Source organism: Gambusia affinis, linkage group LG09, assembly GCF_019740435.1.
Source record: "Gambusia affinis linkage group LG09, SWU_Gaff_1.0, whole genome shotgun sequence".
In the NCBI taxonomy this organism is placed as follows: Eukaryota; Metazoa; Chordata; class Actinopteri; order Cyprinodontiformes; family Poeciliidae; genus Gambusia; species Gambusia affinis.
In genome coordinates this window covers 20,475,920-20,492,790 of record NC_057876.1, presented here as the reverse complement: position 1 = coordinate 20,492,790, position 16,871 = coordinate 20,475,920, and the positions used below count along the sequence as shown (strand labels likewise).

Genomic DNA, 16,871 nt, shown 5'->3' with positions numbered 1-16,871 from the left:
GCATGCTTCCTGTCCATCTGCCTGACTGGGGAAGTATCTCTGAACAACATCGGTGTGTTTGCCTGTCAGCTAAAAAGGCTAAAAAGCAGCTTTGTTTTTGCAGTACTGTTGATGGAGGAAGTGCCACAATTTGGACAAATAAGAACGGGTCAGATTTTGACATAAATGTATCCCTTTCAAATTTCAATAGATCTTTTCTTTTGGTATTGATTATGTCAGAATGTGTTTGTGCAAAAGAGTAATTATTTATTACATATTGATTATGTCAATACCAAAAGTTTGATGGATTATTTTGACACCCCTAATCAGCAAAAAAACCCTTTCATGGTGAGCATGTGTATTTACCTGCATTAAGGAGGGAGGGGATGGCCACACAGCGGACCAGGTCCTCTAAGAGCAAACACTGCCTCGCAATCAGAATAGCCACGAAGGTCGCCAGCGAATCATGGAAGGACAAATCACTAACCTGAGAGGAAAAAAAAGCAACAATCAAGGACATGATGATGCATCAGGTAACACACAGTGGCATGAAGAGGTAAACAGGACTTACATCAACGTTACAAAGCAAATCGTTGAAGCCGCAGTTGCCGTTGTTCGAGGAGCAGCAAAGAGCTTTGAGAATGCCGAGCCACTCTGCGCTCAGAGAGCGACAATAAGCTGTCAGCTCTGCACACAGGATCCCAATATCATTCACCCTGAAATCACAAAAGCAATCAATGAAAAAGAAAAACATCCCAGTAAACAAGGATGTGCAGAATATAATCACCACTCACCTCTCCGGGTCTCTGTGGTCCACACAAACCTCCATGAGTATGTTGCACACGAAGCTGTAGCGGTTAGCCGGGCTGTCATTGAGGATTTTGCCCACCATGGAGTGGTTGTTGTTGGCTGAAGGGTTGCTGATAGTCTCCATCATGAACCCAGGATCCCACAGCATGTTGGAGTCTGACGGGTCAATGTTGCAATAGATGGAGTTTTTCACCTTGGAGCAGAACTCGCTGTAAAAGCACGAAGGGGATGTTCAGAAATGACCCGGCTCAAAAAAAAAATAACTGCTGAAACGACGCTCCACCGCCAAGATAAATACAACTTTTCTGAGGTTACAGGAAATTGTCTGACTTGCCTGAATATCTCTCCAAATTTGTTCTTGAGGTGACTGCAGGAGGTGTAGAGGTCGTACAAGTAGGCCAGGATGCAGCGCTCTGCAGAGGAACAGTCTGCCGGGTTCACACCTGACTTCACCACGATCCGCAGCCTAGTCAAAGTTTTACAGAAAGGAATCAACACAGTTCCTTCATCCAAATAAATGAAACACTGTTGTTCGACCAAAACTTCACATGTACATTCTCAGAAATGTAACTATAGTAGAATTGAAGATACCGAATTTAAACAAATTTAAAAAAAAGTAAATTCTGTATTTTGCCAGGATTTAAATTTCTACATTATTAAAACTTTTTACAAAATCTGAAGTTACGTATTGGTTGAATTAATATAGTTTTCAAACTAAAAATGTCAGAATGTGAATAATCTTGGGCTCACACAAATACTGGGTGGGTGGATTTAATGGTACAAACTTACGCTGAATACAGAATTTTAGTTTGATAAAAACACTGAAAATGTATAATACGCATCGCATTTCATTGCACCGCTAATGAAAGCAGTAAAATCTCAAATCAAATAATATTTTGGGTTTACTGCAGGCTTGAGCCTCTAATTAAAATTAATTAGTTGGGTTGGATCAGGCTCAGACACAATACCTATGGACTCAGTCCAGGTCGGGTCGGATTTTTTTGGTGTCATCTAAACTTTAGCCGAGATTTCTCCTCCAGATTCGAACCAGGAGATCCCAACAGGTGAAGCACTCATGATTGAGTGTAGTTTAATTTAATGGTTCTGTCAGTGAAAAAGTTGTGTTCATCTGCTTGATTAATGTGTGACGGGATCTGGATTCTCTGGTCAAATAGTTGAATATAAATTAAATCGCATAAAAATTAAGTGCAACATAATAGTCCATGTCAATCTTATTTAACAAATGACAGATAAAAATAGAATATGATGGAATATTTTTTAAGCTGTCAGTTAAAATGACTGAACAAAAAAGTCTAGTGCAACCTCTGCTCTAAAGGCAAAAGTTTCTACCATCCACCACTTCTGAAGCTAACTAATGAAAATACTTGAAAAAACTATTTTATGCTTATTTTCAGGAGGCTGCTCTTCTATTTCAGCAATGCAGGAAAAATTTATTATCTACACTTGCCAACATTATAAAAAAAAGATTAGAGTTGGCAGAATGTGTTTGTGCAAAAGAGTAATTATTTATTAGTACCCCGCTGCAACTCTAAATATCCTTTTAGCTACTTTTAAAAGTTTAATAGCAGCTCTAATCCTCACTAATATCCATGTAAAAACACATTATTTCTACTTGAACGTAAACAACGTTAAAAACGCCAAATAAAATCAAAGTCGCTCTTAAAAATAAATGGAAAAGTTTGAGACTTGTGAGTGACGCACCCATCAAAAACCTGAGCCGTCTGCTCCGGGTTGAGGATGAGACAAGAGTGGTATCTCCTCAGCACAGCTACGATGCAGAGACACAGGCTGGTGGTGTAGCTGCCCACCAGGCTGGACGACTTCAGCAGCAGCTCAGCCTCTACCAGACTTAACTCGTTCAGAAGCTGCAAACACCAAGAAGTCACAAAAGTTTCAAAAACAAAACAAACAAAAAGGAACTTTTCTGGATTTCATCAAATTCGCCTTTACAAATGATGTTGTTACCTGAATAGCAAAGTCGATGAGGCCACTGATGTTGAGGGAATACTCCATGAGGTCAAAGATGAACTGAATGTGCTGGACGAGGGGCAGGTGATAGGACATCCCTAAGGCAAAGCTGGTGATCTGCTCCAGAACGTTTCTGGACACCTACGCAAAACAGAATTAGGATTTGATAAAACAGTTTGATAAGTTAATTATAAATGTAAAAAAATCTTGAGATTGAATTGTTAAGTATGAAGCTGAATGATTAAAGAACCAGAAAACCTGCCTCCTGGGAAAATGCTGTGAAGCTTAAAACAAAACAAACAAAAAAAACGCATCAACTTCTTGCACATTCTGCAAGAAAACAAAGAGCTAAGCATCCAGAAATAGCAAAATATGTTTAATATAAAAAGAACCACAGCTCAGCTGCACCCAGAAGGTTATTAACTGAATTTTAAACCCAAAACTGGAAAGAAGCAGCTTTAAGCCACAAGAGACTTCGTGATTCTGGGATCATTGCCACCTTTACATCAACAACCAGAACCTTTTTTAAAATTCATGGGCTTGTATTAATCACAGTGTGTTCTCCTTAACAAGCTGAATGTATAAAACTATCTATACCCCTTTTTCTTCGCTATGTTTTGTCAGATTGCAACCACAAAGTAAAATATGCTTTGTTGCCATTTCAATTCAAAATCCTAAAGTATTTTATCTATCCCCAAAGGAAATTAAATCTTGTTGTAACTCATATCATTCAGTAGTCGTCGTGGTTTGTGATACTGTGAGCAACAAATCTGAAGATTTGACTGAAAATTCAGACACCCCTAAATAAAATGTTTGGCCACCAGTTTCCTTCAAAATTCATTTAATAAACAAACTCCTGCTCTGTGAAATCCAAGGTGCGTCTCCATTCAACCTCCCTGACTGCAACACAGAGACACTTTTTGCTGTCAATATCCATAAGACACAGGTCACACAGAACAGTTTACACATCCAGAATTAGTTTGGTATTTTTCATAGTATTTCTATTAAATTTCCATTTAAAATTTTTACTGCATGTTGTGACAGACTCAGCTCTGATTTTTCTACCTGGGAGGTGACCTGATGCTGGTCAAAGTGGGAGAGGTGCTGGAATTTGGAAAATATATCTTCAGCAGTCGGAAATGCTTCAGGCTTATTCCTCTTCCTCTTTTGTCCTTCCTCCCCACCTGTACTCACAGTAAAAAAAAAAAAAAAAGGACAAGATGAGCTAAAAGAGGCCAGAGGTGTTATTTTCAGTCTGCAAAACACACCAATTGTAAAATACACTCAAGCGGTTGGTCTGTTATTGTGTTTTTGATTTGATGTTTCCCTGAAAAGAAACCCACCAAAATAAAGATCATCAAAAAAAGTCACACTTTTCATATAAAAAACACTGACATTTTAACTAAAATAAATAATAAATTGCCTTTAAAATAGTCTCTTCTACCTAAGATGATGTGGCCAAGAATGAAAATAGTTTGGGTAGGATGAAGATAGAAAGAGACAAACCCTTTTTCTCTGATCATGAACAACAAGCCAGAAAATTGCAAATAGAGCAATATTATGGCAAACTAGCTTGAATTTTTGCACAGTTTGCAAACATTAAAATACAACATGTCCTTTCCCTCAGTATATATTGCTTGGACAATTTTTCTTAAAAACAAATTAGTCTGCAAAACAAAATAATCCACACTGCTAAAGGAGAGTCAAGACAATGCTTTAATGTTCTCATTAAATCTGATCCTTGAAAAGTAAATAAAATAATGCCAAAATACATTCCTAAAAAAAAGTACAAGCTGTAAAAACACAAGTGAAGTGGAAACTGGCAAATCTGTCAAACGCACAGACCCGGGGTTCACCGTTACCTGTTTCTGCTGTGCTTTTGCGGTTGAGCACCTTCAAGATGTCTTTGGTAATTTTCTTGATGGTGTGTCGCGCCTCATCTCTCAGTTTGCCCACACCGTAGAGGACGACTAAACGCTGGTTGCATTCATGACTGGCACTTTCCTCCTACAGACATAAACAAAACAAAAACCCAACCGCACTGGACACATCAGTAACTCAGCAGCACATTAAATTGTCTTTCAACAAAAACAGAGCTGGCAGAGTGCAGGGGATAACTTCACAAATGCTTTACATTTATATTGTTTTACAAATAAGAGCTTTTTTTTTCTGCTTCAAATTAGCTGCCTAAAACGACTTCAAAAGAGTAACTAAATCCCAAATCAACTCTTTTTTTGGAGCTGAATAAATTGGTTCTTAGTGGTGCTGTCTTTGTTTCTGCACAAATTTTTGTGTAAACTTTTTGAATTCTGAAGTATCTGTCTCAGTGCTGCCCTGTCAATTTTTCCTGTTGGTCACAACGGTACAAATTGGTTGATTTCTACATCACAACCCCGCTTTCAGGAATTAAACAAGCAACTGGTGCTTCACATGTTATCATAAAAATCTCCAACAAGAAAGAAAAAAAAGACGCTGGTTACTTTTTTGAAAAAATTTAACTAGTCACACGAAAGAGCAACAAAGTTGCTAAGTTGACTACAATGCTTTCCCTCATCCTGACCCCCCCCCTCCCTTTAACGCAATCCTCAGACATGTCCACGCCCCTCCACGTTTCTTGGCTCCGCCCACTGATGGAAATTTTCAGAATTTATCTGGTTATGCTTTCCCATTGGGTTTTTACACTTTAACAAAAACACAATTTATACCAAGTATGCATCAAAGAGAGTTGATATGTTTCTTAATTGCAGTTTTCTAGGATGATTGTGAAGTTGAACGTTTGCAAAGATTTTACCTGCTTATTCTGATGTTTTATTTTGAAGGTGATCTAAAGAAGAACGATGAATCATGCTGCTCTTGTTCCATTTTCAATTATTCTATTTTTTTCTTCTTAGGCGTTGTAGGAAGCTCACTTTTCTGCCTAATATCTTTAATTTTTACAACTACACTACTCGTATAAAACTTAAAGTTGCTACATATTTGTAATGAAATGTCTAACATCAAGTTCAGGAATCTTTCTCCTTTTTTTTTTTTTTAAAAGAACAGACAGCGAGTGTCCTCACCTGTGGAATGGGGAAGTGGGTGGCGTACTGAATGTGGCGGGGTTGCTCGTACAGCTGAGGGAAGGCCGGGTCCATGCCTTTGTCCTTGCAGCTGCTCTTACCGTCCTGCTCCTGCGGCGGTTTCTCAGGGGACGGACTCCCCTTGGACTCACAATGCATCGGAGGCGAGAACATCTACAGGAGACAAGGACCTAAAATTACCCAACTTAATCTCATCAAATACATGTGAAATACACATCACTTACCTCATCAAAGTTTGCACTAGAGTTATGATCCGTCTCCATGGACTCGGACAGACCCGTATCCTGTAGGACAAACGCGGTCTGGATAAATCAGCAGCTTCCTGACACAACAGATGCCTGTAACTCACCTCCATCTTGACACTGCTACCAGCATCCTGCTCTTTGCGCTCTGAATCATCGGAGGGCTCGTCGCTAGGGGAACGGGGCCGCGGCAGGTGGGAGTCAGACGCCAGGTCGCCGCGGGAAATCAGCGTACACATGTAGATGTTGTGGGAGAAGACGTCGTGACGGATGAGCTCACAGAACAGAAGGACCAGGTTGGAAAACTCCACCCGCTCGCTCTCGTTCCCCGGCTCCGCTGTAAATGGAGAGAAGAGCATTTGAATAATTTAATATTGACTCTCCCCTGCTGAAACACTACGAATAAGTACTCTGCAGCTTATGAAATTCTTAAAACAGGCAAAAAGGATATTGCGTTTCTTCGGATAAAATGTGATGTAATGTAGACTAAAAGCAGTCGGAGGCAAGCGGAGCAGCAGGGAGTAATGGGAATAAAAAGAGACTCACTAAGTGTGGGGGCCTGCGTGTCGAGGAACTGCAGCAGCACGTCCTGAAAGACAGGGAGGGTGGCGGCTGAGAGCGAGCCGGACGACACAGAACCTTTCTCATCCACCACCTCCGACTCCCCACACCTCTGCAAAACAACACAGCAACATGATTTTAGAGTCAAAAACAGAATAAAACATCCCTGTGCTCACATTCCCGGCATGGGCTCACAATTATTTTAAAATCATTGGAAGTCTAAATCCATTTTAGACTTAATGACCTTGTATATATCCTCCCAAAAAACTCGGGAAATCCAAGCCAATTAGTAGAAATGATCCATTTAAATTTCCCTTTTTTCTAAACTAATTTTAATCTGAAAACTAACATATTTTCTTATCTAATTTGGAAAGATTTTCAACTTAAGAGTTATGCTCATTTCATCCCTTATACATTTAGATTCGAATCCCCAGTAAAGCATTTTTCACCAGCCTAGCCGATCTTTCAGTGACGTTTCTAAATTCAACCTACCGGTAAACAAACCCATATGTCTACTACCAGCAGGAGAAATTGGTCATAATGTTTTGCCAATGACAAAAGAGAAATCCTATTTACATTTTTATTTTGTTTTTGTTTAGTGAAGAAGGAAGCTGTGCTCAGTTTCTTCTTTTTTTTTTGTCATTTCCTTCAGTCGTTCCACCATCAGGGTTTGGTTCGCGTGACACAGTGCAGTGTGAAAGTGAACCACACCAGCTGAATATGTAACAATTGTTTCAATTTTGGTCTCCAATTCAACAGTCTATCACATTAGATTTATAAAAGGTTTTCTTGCAGAATAGCTCTATATTTGATGTGCATATTTAGCTTTGTGGAGGCTGCTGTGCCTCATACCTCTGCCTCTATCTCAGCCTGCCTCTTCTCCAGCAGCTTGGCGACCACCATGGCTCTGTGTCTGCCTGAGCGCTTACAGCACACCGCCCATTCACACAGCAAGGTCACCACGGCGTCGTCATCAGGTGACATCTGGACACAACCGGGAGTTAAAGGCAACAGATGAAAATATTTTCTGTTAGTTGCTATTTATCTAGCCGTAAAACTCATTTAATCGCCTTTTAGTTCATTCAGGAATAATGAAGTGAGCTTTAACACTGGCCATATATTTCCCATTAGTTTAAAGCCCTCTGTAGAGATTTCTAGTTTTATTACATGCATAATGAGAAGTTAATGAAGAGAATATGTTCGCACCTCGTGGCCATCTTTACTCTGGCCGGAACCAAATATCCTGTTGTACAGCGAATCCAGGGAGTTGTTAAAATCTGATTTCTCAAAGCTGTGGTTATCCAAAACCTCCAGGGTGTGAAGAACTCTACCAATAGTAAAACCTGGAAAAAAAGAAACAAAAATGTATGACATCAGCCTGTACTCACAAAAAGAGAGATAAAACAAGTATGCAAGGATAAAGGAGTGCCTCCGACTTACCTGCTGTTGTCTCCTGACATTTATCAAACGACCACCTGAACTCCACAGCCTGGCCGCGCTCCTTTACTTGCTCCTCGATTTCTCGCAGCTTTGCTCGAACCTGCAAAGTGGATGCAGATTAAAACATGCCAGAGACGAACAGACATACAGAACATTTCTTTCTGTGAGAAATGTTGAGAATGAAAGGCTGTCATTTTCTCTCAAATGCTGCATTATTCCTCTTTCTCCTGTTCTCCATCAATCCATTGTAAATTGTTTTTTTCTGCTGGTTTTAACCATTTATTTGGTTAAATAAACTGAGGCTTTAGTCCTCTTGGCAGTGGTTGCAGGTTCGATTCCTGGCCTGGCGACTTTTGCTGCATGTCTTTCCTCTTCTCTCATTACCCACTTTCCTGTCAGACTACTTTCAAATAAAGGCCATTAGAGCTAAAAAAAAAACCTTAAACAATAAAGGAACTGAATTATTTGCTTATTTGTAATTTTTAATATTGGCTGAAATATCCAACATTAAATGAGTGGTTAAATGAGAAATCTGGAAAATGTGGCAACTGTTTTATCCGATTAATTGTCAAAATAATTGATTACGAAAATAATCGTTGTAAATAATTGCTACTGTAAACAAAAACAAGGTGACTATATGAAAGAAAATCAAAAAGCGTGAACTAGACTACTAGTGGAAGTACCTGTTGAGTGAAGGCAGTGTTTCCTCCTGGCATTGGCAGGCTGGAGGGGGCGATAGGCAGCAGGTCCAGCGGTGATCCAGTCTTATTTCTGCTGTCTGTTAATGAGTAATGCCACACCAAAGCACTGGGGCAGCACAGAACGATGCTCTGAAGAGACAAAGACAGAAGTGGAAAGGAAAATGTAGTTACAAACAAACAAGTAAAAGTAAAATCTGACATTATATTGCAGTAAAATATAAGGCGAAGTGAGATGAAGCACCTGCAACATGCAGCTGAGACCAAAAACCAGCGGCCGGTGCTGCGGGCAAACGTAGAAGTCTGTGAACGGCGTCTGGGCCTGGTTTCCTCCTGCCGGCTGGGAGGTCGGGGTGGTGGGCAGAGCGTTGCCTTGCTGCGTGAGGATGCCGTGCGCCGCGTGACCCCCTGCGCCAGGGCCCAGGCTGCCGTCGCTTAGCAACAGGTTGAGGCGACGTGTGCAGAAGTAAGCCAGTCTTCTTGATAAATAAGCAGACTGCACAAATTCCCCTGAGTACTGAGGCACAGAGGAGAGATTTGCAGCATTAGCCATGGCCACTCAGTGTCCATTAACACCAGTAAGCTTTCAAAGAAACACAAGGGGTTGCTGTGGCCCCCAGAGGACCAGATCAGATACGCAAAAGTGCTAGTTCCAGTGGAAGATCATTTCACTTACAACAAGACATTTAGGCCATGCTTTAAAAGAAATAATTTGCAACTGGAACTAGTACTTTACCATCAATATTAAGAAATTATTGACCTAAAATAGTCTTGCTAAAGTTACTTGTAAGTTAGATTTGTCTTATACTTTAAATCGAAGTATACTCATGTACAAGGATGACCCGGTCCAGGCTTAAATTTAATTGAGAATCTGCAGCAAGAGCACTATGGCTCTCCAACAATCAGACAAACCCTGAAAATAATGAGGCAGAGCTGCTAGAAACCCAAACAAGAGACTGGAACTGCAGCCAATAAATACACTAAACATGTCTGGCATTATTTGGAATCCTTGAATCTTTTTTGTTTGAATTCAAAATCATGCAATACTTGGATTTGGTTCATTACAAAATTACCTATTAAATACACTCAAGTATATAAAAAAAAACAACTTAAAAAATCTGTTTAAGGGGCACTGTGTGCCTCCCACATGTGTGGATGCGACTGCAGGTGTTTTTACCTGTAGTAAGAGGGGCAGAAGAAGTCTGAGAAGCTCGTCTTCACCTGGACGAACTTTCTCAAAACACTCCAGCACCCAGGTCAGGAACTCATGCCTGTCCAGCATGCCATCCTGGACACAAAAACAAAATACATCAGCATTTTCTGCCAGGTCGTAAGTGTAAATGAAGTACATTTTTTGTTGACTTCAGCATAATTCAGTCATTACAAATAATTTAAATCATTTGTTAATAAATAATAAATCTAAAAAACAGCACAGAGTGTTTCAGCTCACCTGAAACATAAACATGGCGAGCTTCTCGTTGTATTCCCACTGCTTCATGGCGGTCTCCACGTCTGCAGGCATGGCTGGAAGGGGGGAGCTGCAGCCCTGACTGGGACACTGGCGGTAAAACTCAGCGATTTTCTGAAGCTGCTCCAACAGATATTTAGTGATGATCTGGGTCCACTCTACAAACACAAGAACAAGAATATTTTCTACAAAGCCACAAACTTTAGATCAAATGCCATAAAATCCAGACTTTATTTAATCTCTTACCAATACAAGGATCAATAACATGCCTCTTCTTGACCTTCGTTTCTGTTATAGCTGCATGATATGCACATGTCATCTTTATCATCCAAGCTGAACGCATGACAGGGACAGAGTACTTTGCCAAGAATCCAAAAACTTCCTCCTTTTTGCTAAAGATTGGTACCTGGAACAGAGACATTATATGTGTATTAGCAACAGAGAAAATAATAAACATTTATCATTACAAAGCAGAAAATCCTGACTCCGTAAATGATTTTGCTTGCTTTCAAAAGAATGTGTTATCATTTTTCTATCTCTATATTGGTTTAACCAGAAAATCAGAAAACATTTTATTCTTATTCTTCATTGTTAAAGCTTAATGTATTGTACTATAAACAAACAAAGAAACGTGTTTTTTACAGCTCAAGGGAAGCAAAGACAAGAGAAAGAAAACAATGCATGTTACTAAACATGTACTGGTTATTTGTGATAACATAATGAAAAGATAATCTGGTGTGAGAAAAGACATCACAAAGTAACAAAAAATTAACAATAAAACCTGTTGCTTTCGACAAACGATGACAGTTATTGTGTTTTGAGAACATACAACAAAACGGGCCAAAGACTTGCCTTGTAAACAAAATTGAATATAAACAAAGCATTATTTTGATTTCTGTTTTTGTTCAGTATTATAAAAATTAAGGAAAATCCAGTTTAAGAAATATTTTCTTGAATCACATCCCTTCCTATTAAATGAAAGCATTGGTCAGAGTAACAATAAAAGATGTTCCTCTAATAGAAATGTATACATTTGGAGGCAGCTGTTCAGTATAAAACTGTGACTGTTGTAATAAATTGTGAATGAGTTGCAAACCATTGTAATACGACTTTATTTACAATCTATTATATATTTTACATTTTAGGAAACTCGGTTGTGCTGCACCAGGACTAATTCAGCATCCAATTCATGGTAAAGAAAGACTGGAAATGTTTCTATTTAGTAATTTTAATGCTTACAGGATAAAAGGAGGATTTTTAAAAATATAATTGTATATCAATGTAACAAATGGGCCAAATACATAAAACTTTAAATTTACTCTGTAAAGCAGGTCACATTTTGCAGCCATGAGACTGCTCTGTCAGACTTCATTAGCTTTTCTTTTCCATCTCATCCTGCTCTGTCAAACTATTTTATCTATATTTAGACTCGGGTTTAATTAGCTTAAAAGTAGAATTGCTTGGGAGTATTCTGGGTTGTCCAGTTTAGATAAATGTGATGCACAAAGGATAAAAAAAAAGAAGACGGTTAACTTTGCTACAAATACTTCTTATAAGACAGTAACCACCAATAAATAAAAGTAGTAAAGAAGATTTTCTTCAGCTTCTCACCTTCTTAGCCAGCTGTGTGAGCGGTTTAGTTCCAGCTAAATCTGTGAACCAGTTGTTGATGGAGCTCTGTGACCTCGCTGTGACGAGCCAGAAATTGTCCTTCTGGTTGACCTGTGGTTTACGTTTCCCTGTATCTGCAAACGTGTTGCAGCGCAGCTTCTCTGCGATGATGCTGCTGAAGTTTGAGCTGATCTGTAGAGCGGTGAAGAAATGACATCATTAACAACAAATCATTAAATCAGTCAGGTATGTGACTTTGACTGAACTGGTTCATTATCACCTTTGAGGGGTTGAAGTTGACGTTTTTGGCGCTGCCATGTTCGTCTCCAGACACAGCAGGCTGGTTGTTAAAGCCTTGCTTTACATTCAGAGCAGTCAACTCATCCTGCAACACAGAAACGGGTTCACACGTAAATAAACAGAAAATGTAAAAACATGTGTAAATGCGTGTCAACTGCATAAAAATCCAAACATTAGAATGGAATACCCACTTTTAAAACACTTTAACTTGTAGTAAACACAAATAAAGTCTAGAAATAAGATTAAATGAGTATTCTGCCTTCGTAAGCTACTCGATGAACTACTAAATGACATTGTGTTATTGTCTTAGACAGTGTTGTGGAAGAAGAAACATGGCAGCACTCTAAACTTAATATTTCTATAACAAATCCATGCTCACACAAAGCCATGTAAATGAGTCTCCAGATTAAAGAGAATGCTTTCAGTCCTTTACGAGCTGTTGCACCCGACTGACTGACAGGAAACAGCAGCAACAAGACATCTGTCAGGTGAAACAAAGGATTCCGAATGTTCTCTAAAAAAGGTAAACTGGAGAGCAGCAAAACATGGCTCTTGGAGGAACTCCTAACAAAATGAAAAGGTTGTAAAAGGGAAAACCACAGAGAAGGCAAGAAAAACTCAAAGAATGTGCTATGAAAATAGAAAATGCAAAGCAAAAGTAATGCAAGCCTACATTGGGTCAATAAGATGGAAAGAGAGAATAGGCTTGTCACAATTTTTGCTGGGCGATAAATTGTACGAGTAATTATTGCGATTAACGATAAAATTGTTGTTTTGAGACCATTTCCAAATTTTAAGAATTGGAAGATCTTGTAAATATCCAAAATAAAACACTACAACCCTAAAGAATAAATAAGACAGAAACAAAAACCACTTCTAACCAAAACCATAAATAAAACGGATTATGATATCTCTGTAAACAAAGCTGCCTTTCCAAAAATACTAAACACAGAAATACTTCCTGTGTTTCGAGTTCATTTTAATTCATCTTGCAATCAATTACTTGAAAATAATTCATTATAAACTCCTATAATGCACTCCAGTGCAAACTAGCCCTTGAGAGTGGTTGTGGTTAACGCGGAAATTTGATTAAAATTGAAAAATGCAAAACGGTTTTGTAGTCTGGCAGGTTGGATCACTGGACAGACAGACGGGTGATTAGGGCAGAAGACAGGAAAGTTAAATCCCATGGAGAAGTAGGTCACAGTGACCTGAATAAGTGAATTTTACATTAATAGAAACCAGATTTTAACGCAAAGATGGGTTCAGACTGAAATGTTTCTCCTTTTGTTAGTCTTAATGGTGAAAAAAGGGGAGGGAAAATTTTTCCATAAACAGGGAACAATTAAATGGGTTATTGTCTGATTCAAGTAAACGCCCAGAATAGATGACATTACATTGACAGTAAATGCACAAACGAACACTGAAATTTAAAGATCCGTTTCTTATTTTTTGGCGACAAAAAGCACTAAACTTTTCCTTGGGAAAAGCAGTCTAGCTCAAAGATGTGACCAGCAAACAGTACCAAAGTTCTCCAAAACAAAACACTGGATTACTAATATTATTTGCAAAATTAAGCAAGGTGTAAATTCCTTTAACTATGATTAATTGTGATGATTCTGGTTCATAGTTGCAGAGATTTTCCCCCGCTCGGTTTGAAAACTTATAGATAAAATTTGTTGTAGTTATTGTTTGATTCACTTTTATTGCAACCTTAAAGAGCTACTAAAGGTTGCAATGCCTGGACTACATTCAATCATAAGTTCAAAATCTAAAATAGAGGTAAAACCTAAACTGGATTTTTTTTAGATACCCAATGTTTGATTTACTTTTATTTTGTTTGTAAAAACACAAAAACAGCATTCCCTATAGTGTTTTAGCAATTAAGCACATTGAAGACAGAGATGCCTAAAAACTGAAAGAAGCATTTATGGAAGCATTTTTCATTTATGGTTTCATTTATTAAGGAATACTCTATTCATGATAACCTTTCTTTAAGTAAAAAGTAGTTGGCCCATTTATTAAAATATAATATGACAATAACCCACAAATGTATTTGTTAAATTTTCCAGTTTTTGAGGGTGAACCAAGCTGTGTGTCCGCAAAAACCACCGCTGCCCAAGACACAATGCTAAAAATTATTGGAAGGTTTTAAACTCCAAACAAGGAGATGTGTTTTGCCAAAACCACGAATCAATAATCACATAAACACCAGAAAGTCGGTAAATTGTTGAAGTAGAAATCCAGAAACACAGAGAAGTTTCTCAACATGCACATATGGATTCTTGCAGTGACGGCATCTACAACGAGGAACAGCTCAGGTTTGACAGTATGCAGCAGGATGCTACATATCTCAAGTCTGTTGTTGAGAAAGTCATCTCTTCTGTTTGGGTAGCAGCATCAGAGCCAGGGATTCAAAAAGGCTCAGCAACCCAAAAGGAAAGCTGGTTCTGTTCTGTGGATGTCTGTGGAACCTCTGGAGATTTATGACGAATCCTTCCAAGAAGGATTCGTCATAAAATCAAGTAAATTATGGTATAGAGTATTCTCTTCGTGAGACTGTTATACAACAACAAAGTGTCTTTAATAAGAGGCTTCTTCAAAGTCTCTGCATTATGCAGAGGAGATCCTTCCTTTACACAGTCAACAGCATTGACAACTCTATGAAGAACCTTAAATAATATAAGTTAAAACCAGAGATTGATAGTAAGTAGTTAAATTCACATGAGTAACTTTTTGGGGAAAAAAATACTCTTAGGAGTATTTTACTAAACCTACATTTTACCTTTACTTGGGGAATATTGTCACAAAGTATCGCTTCTCCCACTTAAGTAAAATTTCTGGACACTCCATCTATTGGTAAATAAAGCAAAAAGGTTTAAAATAAAAATACACCAGAGGCAGACACACACCTATAGTGTACATTCATTTGAGTTATTGTTTGTTTAAATCTTTTAAGTTCTAAAAGACTTATAACATATATATATGTTATAATATTTTTTTCTTCCAAATCTAGAACATAGATTTATACTGAACATTTTGCACCATTTGCAGGCCATGAAGTTATAATAAACAGCATACTGTCACTGGAAAATGGGTTCCAACATACACACAACACCTACAAGTAAGTATAAATTTAGTAGGTTTTATATTGTAAAATGTTGATTTAGAAAAATGTTCCTTCTGTCCGAATCAGTTATTCTGTAATTACATTATTTGTTTTCATTTTTATATTTTTGTCTGTCTGATGCCATCATTGTTAAGTATTAAGTGAGTTGTTCTGATCAGTTACTCAGTACTTGAATGGGCGGCATATTTTAAAAATACTTGTTTACTTCTGAGTAATGTCTTTAATGGGTTTTTTTTATGTTTACTTGAGTAAAATATGTTGAAGTAGTGTTACTCTTAACTTGAGTACAATTTCTGGATAGCCAATTTACTAACCCCAATTCCCTTTGGGGTTAGTAAAGTAATTTGGAGTTGAATTGCATCAGCTTAATGTCAGATTAATAGACGATACTTAGCATCCCATAGAATAAATTAAACTTGCCCACTTATTTTAAACATGCTCTGAATATTTTAAAAGGATTAGATTAGCAACTTCAGCTAACGTCATTGTATAGCAACCAGTTAAATAACCCAAACAAACAAGTCAGGCAGAATTTCAATATCCGACGTTTTCTGTTTTGTTCCACGAAACAGAAGAAATGTAGCAGTTTATACCCAGATCTGTTAGCTGAGGAGCTAGCCCAGCTGGGCTAGTCGTGACAGCAGCGGGTTGTTTTTCCAAACTTAAGCCGGACAGAGCTGGTTAACAAGCTGCCAACCAGGAGCTGCTGCTGCTCATTGTTACTGCGAGGCCCGAAGCGTCTGCAGGGCTGCTAAACAGACTAGCAGCTGCTAGCTAGCTCCGCTGCTCTGTTAGGGCAATTTATTTCACTAAAACATTGATCCTGGGCTTTTATATTCCACAAAGCGGCGGTCTTTACCTCTTTTTGTTTTGGATCCTGGGGATAGACGTCTGGAGGGCCGAGGCGGGGCCGCTTTAAAGGCCGGTGTTCGTAACTTAAGATCCCGAAAGCAGCCATCATCCAGCGGCATCACAGCCAGGGCTTTCCACCTCCCCAGAGCAGCAGCCTGAGCACCGGGCGACAACAAGCAAACGAGCTTCCGGGATGCTTTCAAACGTGCTTTCAAAATAAAAGCACATAAAGGTGCACATATAGCAGGGCTATCCAAATAACTGCGTCTCACATAGTTATTTTTTCCAGATTTAGGTAGGTGGGTAGACTATTAATCTGACACTAAATTGATACAGATTAATTAAAAAATACTTTACTAATCCCAAAGGGAAATTAAATGTTGCTGAGTACACATAAATTGTACTCAAGTAAAAGTAGCACTACTTAAACACATTTTTACTCAAGTAAAAGTAAAACAGTAGTCGGTCAAGTACACAAGTATTTCTTAAAAAAGCAAGTCAAGGACTGTAACAGTAGTTAGTGTTCTGATGTTCAAGAACTGGGATCTTGTTTTATTTTTATTTTTTATTTTTTGCAGCAATTTTTTCCCTGCCTTGTCTGCTGCTTTTTGGTCTTCATGTTGATGTTTCTTCACTCAAGTTCTCCAACAAATCTTCGAAGCCTTTACAGAACTGATGTAAATTACAGACAAACGGACCCCATTTACTAAT

At 38.4% G+C, this 16,871-nt stretch overlaps 1 protein-coding gene across 3 annotated transcripts in view; it reads right to left on the bottom strand.

The window, feature by feature from the left end:
• med12 (mediator complex subunit 12) overlaps positions 1-16,343 on the bottom strand; it is a 28,285-nt gene extending 11,942 nt beyond the window's left edge. For all 3 annotated transcript variants that reach the window (XM_044127165.1, XM_044127166.1, XM_044127167.1), the window contains exons 1-23: positions 16,168-16,343; positions 12,159-12,263; positions 11,879-12,070; positions 10,514-10,673; positions 10,250-10,425; positions 9,977-10,087; positions 9,044-9,316; positions 8,785-8,931; positions 8,102-8,201; positions 7,868-8,004; positions 7,514-7,645; positions 6,647-6,773; positions 6,208-6,437; positions 6,083-6,142; positions 5,838-6,011; positions 4,641-4,785; positions 3,844-3,962; positions 2,776-2,919; positions 2,512-2,675; positions 1,124-1,255; positions 774-998; positions 551-695; positions 346-466 (exon numbers count right to left, since the gene is read on the bottom strand). In XM_044127165.1, the coding sequence (XP_043983100.1) occupies positions 346-466; positions 551-695; positions 774-998; positions 1,124-1,255; positions 2,512-2,675; positions 2,776-2,919; positions 3,844-3,962; positions 4,641-4,785; positions 5,838-6,011; positions 6,083-6,142; positions 6,208-6,437; positions 6,647-6,773; positions 7,514-7,645; positions 7,868-8,004; positions 8,102-8,201; positions 8,785-8,931; positions 9,044-9,316; positions 9,977-10,087; positions 10,250-10,425; positions 10,514-10,673; positions 11,879-12,070; positions 12,159-12,263; positions 16,168-16,269 (3,421 nt within the window). In that variant the 5' untranslated portion in view covers positions 16,270-16,343. The remainder of the gene's footprint in view (positions 1-345; positions 467-550; positions 696-773; positions 999-1,123; positions 1,256-2,511; positions 2,676-2,775; positions 2,920-3,843; positions 3,963-4,640; positions 4,786-5,837; positions 6,012-6,082; positions 6,143-6,207; positions 6,438-6,646; positions 6,774-7,513; positions 7,646-7,867; positions 8,005-8,101; positions 8,202-8,784; positions 8,932-9,043; positions 9,317-9,976; positions 10,088-10,249; positions 10,426-10,513; positions 10,674-11,878; positions 12,071-12,158; positions 12,264-16,167) is intronic.
• Positions 16,344-16,871: the final 528 nt, after the last annotated feature.